The sequence below is a fragment of the Schistocerca cancellata genome, chromosome 8, assembly GCF_023864275.1.
Source record: "Schistocerca cancellata isolate TAMUIC-IGC-003103 chromosome 8, iqSchCanc2.1, whole genome shotgun sequence".
In the NCBI taxonomy this organism is placed as follows: Eukaryota; Metazoa; Arthropoda; class Insecta; order Orthoptera; family Acrididae; genus Schistocerca; species Schistocerca cancellata.
The window spans coordinates 450,392,249-450,412,885 of record NC_064633.1 but is presented as its reverse complement, the minus strand read 5'-3'; the positions used below and the strand labels follow the sequence as shown (position 1 = coordinate 450,412,885).

General features: G+C 45.2%; 1 protein-coding gene across 1 annotated transcript in view; it reads right to left on the bottom strand.

Annotated features, from left to right (window-relative positions):
• Positions 1–10,186, bottom strand: part of LOC126094834 (myrosinase 1-like) — a 120,218-nt gene extending 110,032 nt beyond the window's left edge. The window contains exons 1-4 of the mRNA XM_049909431.1: positions 10,023–10,186; positions 1,320–1,453; positions 1,026–1,160; positions 591–713 (exon numbers count right to left, since the gene is read on the bottom strand). Coding sequence (XP_049765388.1) covers positions 591–713; positions 1,026–1,160; positions 1,320–1,453; positions 10,023–10,170 — 540 coding nt within the window. The 5' untranslated portion in view covers positions 10,171–10,186. The remainder of the gene's footprint in view (positions 1–590; positions 714–1,025; positions 1,161–1,319; positions 1,454–10,022) is intronic.
• Positions 10,187–20,637: the final 10,451 nt, after the last annotated feature.

Here is a 20,637-nt window from a genome sequence, read left to right as displayed (position 1 = left end):
GGCCATTTTAGTGAAGATCTCGTATAATAGGAAGTGGGATCTGATAGTTTTTAATATCTTGTCTATCTCCTTTCTTACGAAGTAGAATAATTGCAGCATTGTTCAAGTTTTTGGAAATCATCTTCTTCCAGCAGACATTTTGTAAATCGTTTTGTAAGTTTCTATTGCATTACCTTTCCTCAAGTTTTAATCATTTCTACTGCAACTCCGTTACTTACAGACGCCGTTTCGTTCTTTATACTTCTAACACCTTTCTACATCTCATATGATATTACTACCGGAAAAAAGGGATTAATCAGATACACAGCAGTTGGTAATGAAATTAACGAAGCACTTCGACGTGTATGTCAGTATCACTATTGAAGCAATATAGAAGGTAAAGAGTAATTTTATTTCTTTTTTCATGAAATACGACTTTTCTCCCGAAACTTCAATCTAAAATCAGGGTTCGTTTTTCTGGATTATCCCCTATTGTATTGGTACCACAGTATTAAGTGTAACAGGATTGCCCTACTTACAGACATTACTTGTTGGTAGGTTTTACACACTGTGAAGATTACATGTGGGAATGTAATAAATTTTGAACTCACTCGGTCACCGAAGTTGTCGAATAGTATTCGCGCGTACTCGACGAAATAGTCTGCCAATATGGGATTAGTCCAGCCACCGATGTATTGCAAAGCTAGCGGTAGATCCCAATGGTACATGGTCACCTAGAATCAAAGAACACCGAAAATAATTCGTTTCTGCTCGTACGTCTACTGATTTAATAAAAGTCCACATAGTCTACATCTAATCAGAAACAGTCTTTTCAAATTATTGAAAACTTGTTCACAACCAACAAGAGTTGCAACCATTGAGTACTCTCAACACCGAAATGAATTCAAGCTGCCCAATTAAAAAGGTCCATTGCTTTTTTAATAAAATGTACTTACACGGTGTTTGAGAGACACGTAAAATTTTGTTCAAGTTGATGAAGTTGAAGACTTGATTAAATTCCCAGGCACAAACGGTTAGTGACTTACCAAAGGTTCAATGCCATTTTCCAGCAAGAGATTGATGAGCTTGTTGTAATAATCTATTCCAGGAGCATTGATTTGTGATATATCTCCCGTTGGGAGGATTCTAGGCCAAGAAATTGAAAATCTGTAGACGTTGGCCTGCAAAACAAATTCAGTTTTTTCTGTTATAAAAATGGTAACTTAACTATTTATCTTAACTATTTTTATTTTGTTGTAATGTTCATGCATGTCATCAAATTGTTCATTTTCCCGTTGTGCACAGCAATGCTGGCACAGACATAAGCGAAATAAACTCACATTAAGTTCTTTGAGCAGCCGAACATCTTCCTCGTATTTATGGTAAGAGTCACATGCGATGTCTCCGTTTGCACCATCAGGGTCCGATTCTGGATAATTATGAAGGTAGTAATCCCAAATGCTTTCACCTTTACCTGTTGGGGAACACATACAGGACATCGTTACTCTTTTGTGAGAAAATGCATTGTCATGCATTTATGCAAAACCGCTTTTTTTCTTTCTAACAATAAACGATACAGATAAAAGTAACAGATTTCTTTGTGTTACGTTATTGCATTACATACAAAAAGATGCATTTCACAATACAAGACCACAGTAATTAGAGATGAAAGACACTCCATTCTCCTCTCCAAACCTAATAGGCGTACTAAAACTCTCAACTTATAAAAGGAATCGACTCATATTGTGGCTGAACGTTTGTTGAATGGGTACGGTGTATGTCTTTCATGCTGGGCAGTTATTTGTTGCCTGCTTCATTCTCCATTCATTCATCATCTAACCATATCGCCCAAAGCTTGCACATATTTTATATAGGTTCATTCGTTTATGGAGTGGAAATAAAAACATTCTATCCGATTTATTGCGCCACAGTATTATCTTCGAAGCGAAGAGTTTTGATACTCGGAAACAGCGATGATAAGTCTTATACTTTCAAGATCAATCTGCAGTGGTTTACGTAATCTAAGATTTAAATTTTGTTTTTTACGTTACCTGCCGGCGTTCTCTTATTTTTATCTGTTTTGTGTGATGGTGTTGCTGGGTCTTCACCTCAGCATTTTTTTCGTATCGTGCAACCTCGATAATCTGTACGTATCAATCTTTGCCTTCCTCTTCAATTTTTGCCTACGGTGGTCGCCTGAAATAGATGCTCATGGATGCCTAAGCATGTATTCTGCAAACCTTTCTCTTCTTCTTGTAAGAGTTATACATAAGGTACCTTCCTCTCTTTCTCTACCTAGCCTCTTCTTTCCATTCTCTATCTCTCCTCTAAAAGTTTCACATGCTTCTACAATGTGGTCTTTAAGGAGGTTTCAGTTTCTTTTAGTTACCTACTTTCTATGATAGAAATTTTAGTTCTTACGAATCGGTTTCCTCACAAGTGGATTATATAGAGCCATCTGACCCTGTCAATATTAAAATCGTTTCATTTCCCATCGTGTACACTTTTCAGTTATTTATTTAAGTGGTTGTTAGTCTCATGTATGACAGTCACGGTTTTTTCATTGTTTATTTCTTTATGTTCGTGAATATTCTGTTGATCTGAGTCGACAGAAGGATTTAGGACTGTACGTATTTGGGGTTTTTTGTTGTAAGAAAATGATTTCTTTTCTGCTTCATGAAAGAACTGATTAACTTGACGTGTCATCTTATCCTCATATCTCTGAGCAGTGCTTTCTTGAAAAGCATTCCAGTAAGGATTTGTTGCTGTTCGTAACTGACATTGCCATTCAAGTTAACTCCTATTGTAAACTTTCCAGTTAGAGCAACTAATTGCGCAAAAAGAACCACTGATAAAATTGTTATACATAAAGTCTACTGAACAAAATTATAGCACAGAACTAATAGTCAATGCTTTGACATGTCAGGATACAATTCAATAAGTAGTCAGTGAACCAAAAACTGATTATTTTAAAAAATAACTCCAAGACATGAACTAGAACGGTGTATACAGTGCTACAGGCATTACTAGAAAATACAGCATATTTATTAATAAATTCCTCACCTTATCTGAAGACTGTTTTCCCCAAGAAGTGACTCGGATTAGACCAGGTAACAGAAGGAGTAAACATAACACTTCACCGTATGGTTGAGGTGTTGTTAAAGAAGACAGAAAACATCAACAAGCTTTCACATGATATCGTTCTTCAGAGTTGACTAGTACAGAGTACTCGTATATACATATACACACAGATGCAATTGTACGACTATAATGTCCTAGCCCACTTGCAATGGCATTGTAGCCCGACTGGGGTGAAGAGTCGGATCGGTAAAAAAGAACGTGCGGAGCGGAAAGGAAGGTTGATGGCTTGGTAGTATGACAGCAAGCACATGAGACAGGAACGTGGCTCGCTTTGATGCGCAGTTGTGCAGTTGTGATGTGTGATGGAGCGATTAAAGATAGTAATAGACGATTTTGAAGTAAGACGAGGATCTATGGCCCAGATTGTCTTTCTTTTCCGCTGAAGAGCCAAAGAATCTGGTACACTTGCCTAATATCGTGCAGGGTCCCCGCCAGCACGTAGAAGTGCCGCAATGCGATGTGGCATGGACTCGACTAATGTCTGAAGTAATGCTGGAGGGAACCGACACAATGAATCCTGCAGGCAAGTCCATAAATCCATAACAGCACGTTGCAAGGCATCCCAGACATACTCAATAATGTTTATGTCTTGGGGAGTTTGGTGGCCAGCAGAAGTGTTTGAACTCAGAAGAGTATTTCTGGAGCCACTCTGTAGCAATTCTGGACGTGTGGGGTGTAGCATTGTCCTCTTTGAATTGCCCAAGTCCGTCGGAATGCTCATACCTGAATGGATAGTAGGTGATCAGATAGGATGCTTACGTACATGTCACCTGTCAGAGTCATATCTAGACGTATCAGGGATCTCATACCATTCAAACTCCACGCGCCCCTCGCCATCACAAAGCCTCCAACAGCTTCAACAATCTCCTGCTAACATGCAGGGTCTATGGATTCATGAGGTTGTCTCCATACCTGTACACGTCCATCCACCCGATACAATTTGAAATGAGACTCATCCAACCAAGCAACATGTTTACAGTCATCAACAATGTCCAATGTCGGTGTTGACAGGCCCAGGTGAGGCGTAAAGCTTTGTGTTGTGCAGTCTTCAAGGGTACACAAGTGGGCCTTCGGCTCCGAAAGCCCACGTTGATGATGTTTCGTTGAATGGTTTGCACGCTGACACTTGTTGATGGCCCAGCACTGAAATCTGCAGAAATTTGCGGAAGGGTTGCACTTCTGTCACACTGAACGATTCTCCTCAGTCGTCGTTGGCACCGTTCTTGCAGGATCTTCTTCCGGCCGCAGCGATATCTATGGATTCATGAGGTTGTCTCCATACCTGTACATGTCCATCCATCCGAGACAATTTGAAACGAGAGTCATCCGACCAAGCAATATGTTCCCAGTCATCAACAATGTCCAGTGTCGGTGTTGACAGGCCCAGGTGAGGCGTAAAGCTTTGTGTTGTGCTGTCATCAAGGGTACGCAAGTGGGCCTTCGGCTCCGAAAGCCCACGTCGATGATGACCCGTTGAATGGTTCGCACGCTGACACTTGTTGATGGCCCAGCACTGAAATCTGCAGCAATTTGCGGAAGGGTTGCACTTCTGTCACGCTGAACGATTCTCCTCAGTCGTCGTTGGTCCCGTTCTTACAGGATCTTTTTCCGGCCGCAGCGATGTCGAAGATTTGATGTTTTTCCGAAGTCCTGACGTTCACGGTACACTCGTGAAATGGTCGTACGGGAAAACCCGCACTTCATCTCTACCTCGCAGGTGTTATGTCCCATCGCACGTTCAAACTCACTTAAACCTTGATAATCTGCCATTGTAGCAAAGGTAACCGATCCAACAACTGCGCCAAACACTTGCTGTCTTATATAGGCGTTGCCGACCGCGGCGCCGTGTTCTGCCTGTTTATACATCTCTGTATTTGAATATGCATGCCTATACCAGTTCTTTGGTGCTTCAGTGCGGTTTATGAACGCCGCAAATGTATTATTAGAGTTTGTAGTTTTTTAACTACGGATCCTGAATACTGACAACTAGCATTGTCTTTCAAAACACGTTCTTCAGTTGTGAAAAGTATTAGTTAACTGTTTGAATGCTACTAATTATTACTGATACAGAAAAGTACTTACTGGGCAGTGAAACCAACATTATAACTGCGTAATACGAGCGCTGTCAGAAAGTAACATACGTTTTGAAACAAAAAAATTAACAAGATGGAAAAACCAAAATACTTTAAAGGTTCACTCTTGAGCTATTTTTCTACATAATCGCCATTCAAAGAGGCACTCATCATTCCGTGGCACAAGTTTTCAGTACCATCTCTGTAGAAATCTGCCGCCTGCGATTGCAACCACATGTTTATGCCGGCGTGCAGTTCGGCGTCGGTATGAAAGTGCTGTATAGCGAGCCATGTCTTCATTCCTGGGAAGAAGTAGTATTCGCTCGGAACCAAATCCGGGCTGTGTGGTAGATGATCTACCACCACCCATCCAAAACCCGTAGGAGGTAGCGGGTATAATCAGCCATGTGTGGAGGTGAGTTGGCGTGAAAAAATAAAACTTTTGCGCTAAGTTTCCCTAACGCTTGTGTTGTATCGCTCGCCTTAACTCTGTCAGTGTTTGAGAATAGCCCTCTGAGGTAACTGTTGCGCCTCGTTCAATGAAATCAACGAGAATCCCTCCCTTAGACTCACAAAACGCAGTAACTTTGATCTTTCTTGCTGACAGCGTTTGCAATCACTTCCTTGGTTTCTTGGGAGAATTTGTGTGTCCCCATCCTATGACTGCTTTGTTTCACAACGGACGTGACTCATGCAAGTCTCGCCCCAGTTACAATACAATCAATAACTTTGTTACCATTTTTCTCGTAGTCTTCAAAGAAAATCAGTCCTTTAGCCAGTCTGTTTTTTGTGGTTTTCTGTTAGGATTTTGGGAACCCAACTAGGACAAAATTTGTGATAACCTAATTTCTCCGCCACAATTTCAAGCGCCAAAGTGCGTAAAATTTGAGGAAAATGTTGCGAAAGTCCTGTAATCATGAAACGACGGTTTCCACATATTTTGTCGTTGACTTCCGTCACAATGTTAGGTCTACTACTGCGGACCTCATCATGAACATTGATACGGTTATTTCTAAAATCATTCCACCATTTTCTAAGATGGTATCTGTTCTTTCGGACATATCACCAAGAAGCACGTTAAAATGAAATTACAATGAAATGAACACCCTTTGCTGCTTACAGGCGTTGACGTACGTCAACGGGGACAGATGAAAATGTGTGCCCCGATCGGGACTCGAACCCGGGATCTCCTGCTTACAGGGCAGAGGCTCTATCCATCTGAGCCACCGAGGACATTGAGGATAGCGCGACTGCAGGGATTTATCTCTGGCACGCCTCCCGCGAAACCCACATTCTCACTCATTACTCGCGGCGCGTTGCCGTTTCCCGTAAGAGTTCGGGCACTGTTTGTGCATTCGCACAGAAGAAGAAGATGGTCAAGTGGCCGGTGAGCCTTAACTATATATTTACTAAGATGGTATCTGTTCTTTCGGACATGTCCAAAAGAACAGATACCATCGGTGACCAAGCAGCTCGTTAGAATGCACAAACAGTGCCCGAACTCTTACGGGAATCGGCAACGCGCCGCGAGTATTGAGTATAATGGGCGGGGGCAGTACGACTGTAGTGCGGGACAATACGTTGAGAATGTGGGTTCCGCGGGAGGCGTGCCAGAGATAAATCCCTGCAGTCGCGCTATCCTCTGTGTCCTCGGTGGCTGAGATGGATGTATAATGGGCGGGGGCACTACGAATGTAGTGCGGGACAATACGTTGAGAATGTGGGTTTCGCGGGAGGCGTGCCAGAGATAAATCCCTGCAGTCGCGCTATCCTCAATGCCGGCACGGTAGCTCAGCGTGTTCGGTCAGAGAGCCGGTTGGCCTCTGTAATAAAAAAAAAACTGAGTGGAAGGATCAACCACCGAACTTGAACAGGATGTCTTGCGACGTCCGCAACGACCGAACACAACGATCAATAACGAACAAAATGCAAAAAAAAAAGATGGATAGAGCGTCTGCCCTGTAAGCAGGAGATCCCGGGTTCGAGTCCCGATCGGGGCACACATTTTCATCTGTCCCCGTTGACGTACGTCAACGCCTGTAAGCAGCAAAGGGTGTTCATTTCATTGTAATTTCATTCCACCATTGCCTTACTCAACTTTCATTCATTAATCCTTTTCTGTATACATCACAAAGGCCGAGATAAATTTCAGTTGATTTGCAGTTTTTTTGCCAACAAAAATCTAATCACAGCACGCACTTCACAAGTAGCGGGATTTTCTACTGCAGCGTAGATTTTAACACGTTACAGAAAACAAAGTAGCAGAGGCACAGACCAGTGGCGGATACATATGTTGGGGCGCGCGGGGCGTCCGCCCCCCACCCCCAACCCAACCATCCACAATGCCACCCACGCCGTCCCCGCCAGTCAGCCCGCACGCTATTCGTTCGTTTCTTTCGTCAGTCGACTCGACTGAATCGAGTAATTGTACTTTCCTACGTAGCACGCGCGCCCGCGTCATCGTATTTTCTACGTTTCTGTCTGGCACATAGATAGCTAACACAGACCTACGAGAAAAGTCGCGGCCATTCTAGTGATCTCGGCGAGTTATTCTGCCTGGCATTTGTTCGAGAAAAGTCGCCAATGTTCTACTATTTTCTTTTACAGAGAACCTTTGATACGTAGCGTTATACATATGGACTATCCGCCGAATAGGGAGCTAGGTTACATTTAGAATCAGAAATACACTCCTGGAAATGGAAAAAAGAACACATTGACACCGGTGTGTCAGACCCACCATACTTGCTCCGGACACTGCGAGAGGGCTGTACAAGCAATGATCACACGCACGGCACAGCGGACACACCAGGAACCGCGGTGTTGGCCGTCGAATGGCGCTAGCTGCGCAGCATTTGTGCACCGCCGCCGTCAGTGTCAGCCAGTTTGCCGTGGCATACGGAGCTCCATCGCAGTCTTTAACACTGGTAGCATGCCGCGACAGCGTGGACGTGAACCGTATGTGCAGTTGACGGACTTTGAGCGAGGGCGTATAGTGGGCATGCGGGAGGCCGGGTGGACGTACCGCCGAATTGCTCAACACGTGGGGTGTGAGGTCTCCACAGTACATCGATGTTGTCGCCAGTGGTCGGCGGAAGGTGCACGTGCCCATCGACCTGGGACCGGACCGCAGCGACGCACGGATGCACGCCAAGACCGTAGGATCCTACGCGGTGCCGTAGGGGACCGCACCGCCACTTCCCAGCAAATTAGGGACACTGTTGCTCCTGGGGTATCGGCGAGGACCATTCGCAACCGTCTCCAAGAAGCTGGGCTACGGTCCAGCACACCGTTAGGCCGTCTTCCGCTCACGCCCCAACATCGTGCAGCTCGCCTCGAGTGGTGTCGCGACAGGCGTGAATGGAGGGACGAATGGAGACGTGTCGTCTTCAGCGATGAGAGTCGCTTCTGCCATGGTGCCAATGATGGTCGTAAGCGTGTTTGGCGCCGTGCAGGTGAGCGCCACAATCAGGACTGCATACGACCGAGGCACACAGGGCCAACACCCGGCATCATGGTGTGGGGAGCGATCTCCTACACTGGCCGTACACCACTGGTGATCGTCGAGGGGACACTGAATAGTGCACGGTACAGCCAAACCGTCATCGAACCCATCGTTCTACCATTCCTAGACCGGCAAGGGAACTTGCTGTTCCAACGGGACAATGCACGTCCGCATGTATCCCGTGCCACCCAACATGCTCTGGAAGGTGTAAGTCAACTACCCTGGCCAGCAAGATCTCCGGATCTGTCCCCCATTGAGCATGTTTGGGACTGGATGAAGCGTCGTCTCACGCGGTCTGCACGTCCAGCACGAACGCTGGTCAAACTGAGGCGCCAGGTGGAAATGGCATGGCAAGCCGTTCCACAGGACTACATCCAGCATCTCTACGATCGTCTCCATGGGAGAATAGCAGCCTGCATTGCTGCGAAAGGTGGATATACACTGTACTAGTGCCGACATTGTGCATGCTCTGTTGCCTGTGTCTATGTGCCTGTGGTTCTGTCAGTGTGATCATCTGATGTATCTGACCCCAGGAATGTGTCAATAAAGTTTCCCCTTCCTGGGACAATGAATTCACGGTGTTCTTATTTCAATTTCCAGGAGTGTATTACGGTAAAAGTAACGGTAGCCCAAGATATCTTTAGCGCCACCTCCTTGAGGTTTTTCTTTATCCGCCACTGCACAGACCACAAACTACCACCGTTGGATGCGCACGGAGTGTACGAACGTTATGGCACCAACATGGCGGCTGCAGGCCCGGCGACCGCCGCAATAGACCGAAACGTTTGTTTCTTCCTGAATAGCCCTCGCAGAAACAGCATCCTCACACTGCTGCTCATGGTCAATGGGTTTTGAGCGGCACACATTCATCTCAAAGGACAGGGATGGTTATTTAGTCAATAATGCGTGCATGTGTGTTTCTTTGGAAAAATTCAGACTTGTTCGGTGTAGTGCACGGCGAGCGAAACTGCACATTGGTTAGCACACAGGACTCGTGTCTGAGAGGCGCGTAATTCAATCTCCCGTCCGGCCGTCAAGATTTGGGTTTTACACGATTTCCCTAAATCGATTAATATGAATAACGTGATAGTTCTTCCCTAAAGCCACGACCGATTTGCTTCCCGAACCTTGTCTCGTTTAAGCTTGTGCTCTTTCCCTAATGACCTTGCTGATGACACATTCTTAACTTCCCTTTTAGTCCTCCTCCCTTAGAAAGAAAATGCGTCTCTCGCTGTATACTCTTACATCATAAACCAAAGACTAAGCGTCTGTCACGTAGGAAGTGGGACTGCATCTGATTTCTAGTACGTCCTGTGGCTGTGACTCACCGTCCTCGTTCCAAGCGCCTTCCACTTGGTATGCCGAGGTCGCGGCCCCAAGCAGAAATCCATCTGGGAACTCTGACGCCGACTGACAGGCTATCGACGTCCCCAGCAGAACAACCAGTGTAACTACATAGACCTTTCGGCCTTCCATCTTCTGCCACACAGCTTGACACTTAGTTTTGCAACAGAGGGGCCGAACTATTTATTTGTTGATAAGTCAACCAAGCTTATCTAATCAGTTTCGATACCGACAAGTGTTCAGTTTTTCATTTAATCACACACAGTCGTGTCGTTACACAATGGCTGTTTCCTTTCTCAAGCTCAGATATGGCAATAAATCAAAAATAATTTATCAGAAAGAGTTAACGATGTACAACTGGATATTTATCAGTCACAGCTTTGGGAACTCATTACATGTCATCTTCTGATATGGATTCGTGAGTTACAGAATAATCTGTCACATTTTGTTCGGCGCATTTGTGCTTTTTGAGAAGAGAAGGTCACATGCCACTGCCAGGTTTCAGCCTTTCCATCGCCCCCAACACCAGCATCATCGATACAAACGATACTGCACCAAGTACTCACCACACAAGACACAGTGGGATTAGCCCAGGCCCTGAGGCCACCCGTCTGGTCCGACCCATGACCTCATATTTGGAACAAAGAGCGCAACTGGATTCGAATATTTCATTTCATTTCACTTGATCTAGGCTACATCACTGACGCAAAATAATCGCAGCATTAAAAAATAAATAATGTAGAGTAATGAAATTTCGGGAATACATTTGTCTAGGTAAAATACTTAGGTAATTAAAATTGCAAGATCACAGGTTAATGTAAACATTGAAAATGTGAAACGCTGGTACATTGATAACCTGTGTAACTCCCAGAATGTTGAATAGAAGGATGCAAACGTGCATACACTGCGTCGTACAGGTGCCATATGTCAGTTTGTGGGATGGAGTTCCATGCCCATTGCACTTGGTCGGTCAGTACGGGGACGATTTACGCTGGTTGTGGACGATGGTGGACTTGTTTTCCGATGATGTCCCATGTGTGATCGACTGGAGACAGATCTGGTGATGAAGTAGGCCCAGGCAACATGTCGACTCTCTGTAGGACACATTGTGTTACAACAGCAGTATGTGAGAGAGCGTCATCCCGTTGGGAAAGACCCGTTGGAATACTGTTCATACACGGCAGCAGAACAGGTCGGATCTCCAGATTGACGTACAAATTTGCAGTCAGAGTACGTGGGATAACCACGAGAGTGCTCCTGCTGTCGTGCGATATCGCACCCCAGTTCACAACTCCGTGTGCAGGTCCAGTGTGTCTAGTACGTAGACAGGTTGGCTACAGGCCCTCAACTGGCCTCCTTCTAACCAACACACGGCAGTCACTGGCACTGAGGCAGAACCAGCTTTCACCAGAAAACACAATAGACCTCCATCTACTCCCCTCCAATGAGCCCTCGCGCTTGACACCACTGGGGACGCAAATGGCGGTGGTTTAGGGGGTCAGTGGGCCGGCCCGGGTGGCCAAGCGGTTCTAGGCGCTACAGTCTGGAACCGCGCGTCCGCTACGGTCGCAGGTTCTAGTGCTGACTCGGGCATGGTTGTGTGTGTTGTCCTTAGGTTAGTTAGGTTTAAGTAGTTCTAAGTTCTAGCGGACTGATGACCTCAGATATTAAGTCCCATAGTGCTCAGAGCCATTTGAACCATTTGGGGGTCAGTGGAACGCACTCTACAGGCCACAGGGCATCTGGCTCGGAGATAAGCCATTGCAAACGTGAACGCTGGTGCATTAATAATCGGTGTAGCCGCCAGAATGTTGAATGCATGGATGCATTGTTTTGTACAGGTGCTATATGTCAGTTTGTGGGATGGAGTTCCACGCCTGTTGCACTTCGTCGGTCAACACGTTGTTGTTGTTGTTATGGTCTTCAGTCCTGAGACTGGTTTGATGCAGCTCTCCATGCTACTCTATCCTGTGCAAGCTTCTTCATCTCCCAGTACCTACTGCAACCTACATCCTTCTGAATCTGCTTAGTGTATTCATCTCTTGGTCTCCCCCTACGATTTTTACCCTCCACGCTGCCCTCCAATACTAAATTGGTGATCCCTTGATGCCTCAGAACATGTCATACCAACCGATCCCTTCTTCTGGTCAAGTCGGTCAACACAGGGACGATTAATGCTGATTGTGGATGATGCTAGAGTTCTTGCCCCAAGACGACCTATGTGTGCTCGATTGGTGACAGATCTGGTGATCGAGTAGGCCAAGGCAACATGCCGACATTCTGTGGAACATATTGTGTTACAACAGCAGTATGTGGGAGAGCGTTGTCCTCTTGGGAAACACCCCCTGGAATGCTGTTCATGCATGGCAGCACAACAGGTAGAATCGCCAGATTTACGTACAAATTTGCAGTCAGGGTGCGTGGGATAACCACGAAAGTGTTCCTGCTGTCAAACGAAATCGCACCCCAATTCATAACTCCAGGTGTAGGTCCAGTGAGCAGACATGTTGGTGGCAGGTCCTCAACTGGCCTCCTTTTTTTAATCAGCACACGGTCATCACTGGTACGGAGGCAGAACCAGCTTTCATCAGCAGACACAATAGACCTCCACCCTGCCCTCCAGTGAGCTCTCGCTTGTCACCAATGGTGGCACTTTGGTGGTCAGTGGAATCCACGCTACGAGGCGTCTGGCTCGGAGCTTTCCTTGAAGTAACCGATTTGTAACAGTTCATTCTGTCACAGTGGTGTCAACTGCTGCTCAGATTGCTGCTGCAGATGCAGTACTAAGAGCCAGAGCCATATGACGTACATTCCCGTGATCACTGCTGCCAGCAATGTTGTATAGTCTCTACATTCCTGCCAAGTCTTTCTCCAATATCGCAGAAGAGGCATCCAGTTTCTCGTAACGCTGTTACACGACTTCGTTCAAACTCAGTGAGGTATTGATAATGGCGCCTTGGTCGCCTTAAAGGCGTTCTTGAGTAACTGCAACTCATCATGCCGAATTTCAAAGGTTTCTAACGTTCTCGAACGTTACAGCGTGTATTTAAAGCAAACCTGATTTGCATCCTCATTGTGGTGCTACTGGCACCACTCTTACGCGACTGGCACAAAATTTGAATATGCAACAACATTCAGATGTAGAAATACGTCTACCAACTTTAGTATAAGGTGCACAACTCTTTCTTTGTTTCGCAGTTTTTCCGTCATTGTATGTAGAACTTAACTGAAGATAGCGACACCAGCACCCTCATCCCCGCCCCCCGCTCCCCGCGCCACACACACGATGCCAACCGTCCCCCCCCCCCCCCCCCTCCCAAATAAAACCAACCAAACAAAAATTTGAACACTCTCATTTCACACACACACACTGCAAGCACTGAAATATTGAAACACAATTCCAAGGCAAACTTTCATAGAAACGAACGACAAAAACACTACATACGCCCTACCTCCATGACGTCTCACTAAAAAAGAGTAAGAACCATTATTATAAGCATGAATCAACAGCGATTTCAGCTGTGCTCTTAGATTCCTTTCTAAATTCGTCCTCGACAAACGTGCAACATTCGAAAAAGAATCAAATATTTGTGAGAAACAACATTATAAATATAATCGCTATTCGTTTCTCTGGCAACAATTTAAGCTGTGCTCTCAGGTTCCTGCCCTACCACACCGTCGTAGATCACGACATATCTGCAATAAACATCAAAGTTTACACCAGTTACTAAGACAATCACGCACATAATTTAATAAAAGGCCACTTAACATTCTTCGCAACGTAAACTCAAGGCGTCACTCACCACATAACTTTTCAAAGCCGGTGGATGGAATTGTGGAAAAAATGGTTCAAATGGCTCTAAGCACTACGGGACTTAACATCTGAGGTCATCAGTCCCCTAGACTTAGAACTACTTGAACCTAACTAACCTAAGGGCATCACACACATCCATGCCCGAGGCAGGATTAGAACCTGCCACCGTAGCAGTCGCGCGGTTCCGGACTGAAGCGCCTAGAACCGCTCGGTCACAGCGGACGGCGGTGGAATTGGACCGTGCGCTTGACCAAGACAACTACACTCGAGAAACGTGACACAGAAGACGTCCGAGTGACGCACACTAAAATGGCTTGACCAGACCGCGTGCCACACGAGTTCCATACAGAGTGCTACCCACAATTTCCGAGATTTTGCATACAGCGCACAAGTAGTGAACAGTAGAAACTTCCGTCGCTAAATGCCTATCGTTAAGCGTTTCAACTGCTAGCCTGCCATGTGGTTTTATTGTGAGTGCATCGGTGTGAACATGCTGATTTCTTTACACCGTGTTCTACTGCGACTGCGAACTTCGAAATGGCTGACACGAAGAAACAAAGGATCTAGATTAAATTTTGTTTTAAGCTCCGCAAAACTGCAGCTGAAACCCACCACATGCTAAGGCAGGCTTTTGGTGAGCAAGCTATGAACCAAATACGAACTTTTGAGTGGTTTTAGCAGTTTAAAGATGGCCGGGAGTCTGTGGAGGTGACAAATGGGCTGGCTGTACTCACTCAAAACTACGGAAACGACCGCGAAAGTGCATTAAGTGATCAACATGGACAGAAGGCAGACAATTTATTATGTTTGCGAAATAGTTGGAATTTCATATAGAACATGTCAACGCAATCTAGCTGCTGAATTGGAGTTGAGATAAATTGCAGTGAAGTTCGTTTCTCATCTTTTGAACGCCGACCAGTGAAACCATCGGGTACAGGCGTGCAACCAACTGTAAGCAACAATTCAAGATGATCCAATTTTCCTGTCCAGGGCATCATTGGCCATGAATCATGAGTGTAATGTTATGAATCTGAAACGAAAGAGAAGTCATTGCAGTGGCAGACATCATTCTCTCCTATGTTCAAAATAGGGAACCAAGTTCACGGAACCATATACTCAACGCTAATGGTATTTTCTTGGCTTTTACGGAATTGTTCACAAGGAATTCCTTTCATTTGATCAGACAGTCACAAGCAAGTCCTACTGTGTGCGCTGTTTTGCAGACAGTGGTTCAAATGGCTCTGAGCACTATGGGACTTAACTGCTGAGGTCATCAGTCCCCTAGACTTAGAACTACTTAAACCTAACTAACCTAAGGACATCACACACATCCATGCCCGAGGCAGGATTCGAACCTGCGACCGTAGCGGTCGCGCGGTTCCAGACAGTAGCGCCTAGAACCGCTCGGTTACCCTGGCCGGCTTGCGGAGAGGAGGGAAGATGTTAGATACAAATGGCCTGAAGGGTGGGATAACATAGAGTTGTTGCTTGCATCGCAACAGTGCCCTTACACACAGTTTGCTCACTGTGAGGGAATTTCTGGCAAAAAAAAAAAAAAAAAAAAGAAAAATGAAGTAATGTGACAAATGTCCCCCATACACCCTACTAGACTGTTATAGCCCCTTATTATGTCTTCCTCTCCCTGAAAATGAAACTGAAGTTGAATGGGTGGAGTTTTGAGTCCGCAGAAGAGATTCAAGCATTCTAAACACGATTCAATCAGCGGACTTCCAGCACTGCGTCCAACAATGGGAAAACGCTTGTAGGCGTTGCATACAAGCTTGAAGGAGCTATTGAAGGTGATAGTGGACATTAAGATGTAAGGTAAGTTTCCTGATTTTTACGGAGATATTTTCGGAAATTCAGATATTTTGGGAAATTCTGGGTAGCGCCTCATACACACATATTAAAAAGTTTTCAATATATTCTCCATGTTGACTGAGAGTTTCGTAGTATCATTGTAACAGCTGTTTTCCTGTTTTCTCCCCTCTGCAAGAAGTTCTACTTCTCATTTGTGAAGTTATTCTGATGCAATACCCTGTAAGCCCCCTTCTGAGGAAGCCACACGATTTTTCGACGCCAAGGACAACAATCTGATCGGCTCTGTATTGTGAGATATTCCGATAGCTGCTCAGATCCATTCAGAACAAAGGAATTATTATGTCACTGCAAGAGGAGTGACGTAGTCAAGAGTTGTGACAAGATCAAGACATGGCCTTTCAAACAATGCCAGTAGTCAAGACCAGAGACAAAATAACTGTAAGGAGCAGTCAAATGAAAGCCTAACACCCATCACAACGGGACCATGGAATTATTCCATGCAGAAGTAATCAGCAACCACACGTATAAGACATTTATCCCACTGGGAGATGAGACAATCAATTTCTTTTTCATAGAATGCGGTTGGCTGCTGACGGATCCACAACCGCACCCACTCTTGCACTTCTTTATCTGGCTGAAACCATCATCCATGCATTTCTTTCTTCATGTGACCAAAGACGTGAAAATCACACAGCGAAATATCGAGATTGCACAGAGGACGTTGCTGTGTTTCCCAACGAAATCACTGAAGCATAACCTTCGTCGGCTTTACAGTGCGTCACAATTTCTGCAATGTGTCTTCATAGTGCTCCACAATGATTGTGGTTTCACACTCAAGGAACTTGATGAGCAGAGGGCCCCTTCAGTCAAAGAAGAATGTCATAATGACCTTACTGGAACATGTATGAACAGGTTTGGATTTCTTCGACGGGGGAGATGGATATTTCCACTGTTGGCTTCGCCATTTGCCCCCAGGCTGCTGTCAGAAGGAATCATCCTGTTGCACAATAACATGCGCCCCCACACTGCCAATTGGATGAAGACTACATTTCAGTGATTTGCTTGGAAACAATGAAACATCCTCTGTACAGCTCGGATCTGTCAGCGTGTAATTTTCCCATCTTTGGCAACATGACGAACGACACTTAGGGGCATCGGTTTCAGTCAGACAAGAAAGTGCAAGAGTGGGTGCGGTTGTGGATCTGTCAGTGGCCAACCACAAAAGAGGAATTAATCATCTCGTCTTTCAGTAGGACAAATATCTTAACACATGAGGTGCTTGCTTTTGAATGGAACCACTCCATGGTCCCGTTGTGGCGGATGTTCCATTTTCATTTGACTGTCCCCCATACCGGAAAAAGAAGAGGCAGTGTTGGTCGTCTTCTTGTGTTCTCTGGTCACGTTCTCCTAGGATATTCCAGAAGAAATTATTCGTGATGAGCCATGTGGATACGCCACTCTGAGGACTTTGTGCTACCAACATGACAGCAAGGAGTTGCAGCGGTCATTTTACACTCAGAGAAAGCAGTAGATTTTTTGTGTGGAAGACTACCTGTGGACTAGATAATGTGAGAGGGGATGGAGACATTCTCATTGTAGTACACCAAAGTGTGTGGTTACAGTGCGTAATATTGACTCTAAGCACCAGACCACCAACACCTCCAGGAATATAAAGCTGTACTAGGTGTGGTGTCACCGCCAGACACCACACTTGCTAGGTGGTAGCTTTTAAATCGGCCGCGGTCCGCTAGTATACGTCGGACCCGCGTGTCGCCACTGAAGGATTGCAGACCGAGCGCCGCCACATGGCAGGTCTAGAGACACGTCCTAGCACTCGCCCAGTTGTACAGCCGACTTTGCAAGGAACGGTTCACTGACAACTACGCTCTCATTTGCCGAGACGATAGTTAGCATAGCCTTCAGCTACATTTGCTACGACCTAGCAAGGCGCCGTATTCAATTGATATTGAGATTCTATTAATGTATCATCAAGAGTGATGTTCTACAAATGTGGATTAAAGTTAAGTATTCCAGAAGCTACGTACTTTTCTTTATAGCATTCATTACGTATCCTGTTTCAGACCTCACGCCAGCCTGCGTGAGTTTAAGCGCGTGCCTTTCGGCTTCCTCTCATTGTGTCTAGGCTGTCTTGTCTAGACACAACACTAGGAGTAGCCATACAGTTTAATTATCACCTCAAAAATTACATTATTAATTATGGTGCTGTACTTTAATTGGTAGAAACAGAACCCATATTGGATCACTTTGGCGTCTGTCTGACTGCCTGTCCGACTGTTAAAACCCTTTTTCCCAGGACCGGGTAGACATATCAAGCCGAAATTTATTATTTATTTGTTTGCAATTACATGTCTGCATACTTGGCACTCTCTGAAATCCCCATGCCACAGTACCCTAGAACGCCGCTACAGGCGGCAAACAAAACGGTGCATCTCAATAAGTGGAGTATCATGTGGTAATTCGTCTCTTTGACTTTAAAGGGAACGATGCTGCAACAATCCATGGAACTGTACAGCTACAATGCACCATCTTATGAGAGTTCTTCAGATGCTTCCAGTATGGTCAAACAAGTCCAAATGGCGAAGAACGAAGTGCAAAGTGGAATGGCAAGAAAAGTGGAGGTCCTGGTGCTCAAAGAATGGCATTTTAATATCGAGGCGAATGTGCGGGAAATTTAAATATAAAATTTTCTAGTTGTCTAGTTCACGAATGTGTTCTATCATATGACCAGTTTCATTTTGCTAGAAATCGTCTTCAAATTTAAAATAAACAGAGAAAAACATTGTTTATTAGAAATTATAACTACTTGCTAGACCTACAATATACAATGAAAAAATATGACAGATCAATCCGTTTCTCTACTTCATTTTTGTGAGTAATGTTATGATTCCCCCATTACAGAATACCTACCTGTGGCCCAGGTAGTTAGGTTGTCGGGCTGCCGCACACCTGTTTTTCTTTTGGGTTTGCCTCACGCAGATGGTTGCCTTCTTTACAGCTATGGGTCCAGCTCTCCAGGATTTTTAGTGTCCTTCCCTGCTCTTTATCAAGGTTGTCTCCTCTAGGAGGGTTGGCTTCTCTATGTCTAAGAGCTCCTCCACTGTCTCCCTATGCTGTGGACTGTTCTTTGTTTGACTCCTGACAGAAGCTTATGCTCTGACCAGCGTAGCTGTGTGGATCATAACAGAGAGAACACAGTAAGGTGGCAGTCCTCGGTCGGACTCATAGGTCGGATAAAGAATAGTGAAATCAGAAGCATACTACAGAAAATAGATGACGATTATTATTATTCTTACATTATTATTATTATTATTATTATTATTATTATTATTATTATTATTATTATTATTTGTGGTCTGTGAGGTGTTCAAGAGGTGGTTATCAGCGCCCATACAAATTCCCTATTTTTATACTGTCCAGTCTCGCCATTTTTCTTAATGGGATGAGGACAACACAAAAGCCCAGTCTCTGAGTGGAGATAACCCCGACCCAGCTGGGAATCGAACCTGGGACCCTTTGATCCATATGCAGCAACGGTAACCACCAGACCACGAGCTGCAAACAAGGAATTGAGCAGTACAGAAGGAAACATCATGAACATATTCAAAGGATGTCAGATAAACGAAACTCCTTACCTAGTATACAAACATACACCTCAAAGGAAAACATATGTTGGAAGAATGCCTAAACCAAAACTAGATGTAACGATAAAAGTGACAGAGAATGTACCACAAAATTATTGTTACCATACGTAACTCGTCACATGTTGTTCAGTGAAATACTGAGCATTAAAATGATTGGGTATTCTACGATGCTGCTATTTTTGCTATTTAAGATAGGGACAAGCGTACATCTGCTACAGAACACAACATGTGCTGGAGGGCATCACTGTATGCACAATTACATAACAAAATAATCGTATTAAAACAAACATTCAAGAAAAAGGTTGGTTGGTTTGTAGACGTTAAAGGGACCAGACTGCGATGGTCATCGGTCCCTTTTTCCAAAAAACTAAAATCACCCACAGAGAATAAAAAACGAACAACAGAAAAGACGGCAGATGACACAGGACAAGAAAGACTCAGACAGAGATCAGACAAAACAAATTAAAATCACACAGAGTGTGACAGTGGTTGGCCAACCATAGAGATAAAAAAGGAAAAGCCAACCATCGAGAACACATTAAAAACTCAGTTTAAATTCGTAGGCCAAAGGCCACAATCAACACAAAAAACATAAACACTCAGCTTAAATGATAAAAAACCCCTGCCCGAATAAATCGCAAAACTAAGTCCACCATGGCAGAGTGATCTGTTAAAAGGGCAGGGAGCGAGTCAGCCAGTGCAAACGTCTGCCTGAGCACACTTAAAAGGGGACAGTCCAACAAAATGTGGACCACCGTCAAAGCAGACCCGCATCGACATAGAGGCGGGTTCTCACGACGCAATAGCCGTGCGTCAGCCGGGTGTGGCCAATACGGAGCCAACAAAGGACAACGGAGTCGCTGCGAGTAGCTCGCACGGAGGAACGCCACACAGTCGTTGTCTCCTTTATAGCACGGAGTTTATTTGGCGTGGTCAGATCGCGCCACTCAGCGTCCCAAAGCGCAAAAACTTGTCGGCGGAGGACTGCTCGCAAATCAGTCTCCGAGAGGCCTACCTCCAGAGTTGGTTTACTGGTGGCCTCTTTCGCCAGGCGGTCGACATGTTCATTGACAGGTATCCCAACATGGCCTGGAGTCCAAACAAAGACCACAGAGCGGCCGCAATGGGCAAAAGCATGGAGGGACTCCTGGACAGCCATCACCAGACTAGAGCAAGGGAAACACTGGTCGAGAGCTCGTAAACTGCTCAGGGAGTCGCTCCAGATAACGAAGGACTCACCTGAGCAGGAGCGGATATACTCTAGGGCACGAAAGATGGCGACCAGCTCAGCAGTGAAAACGC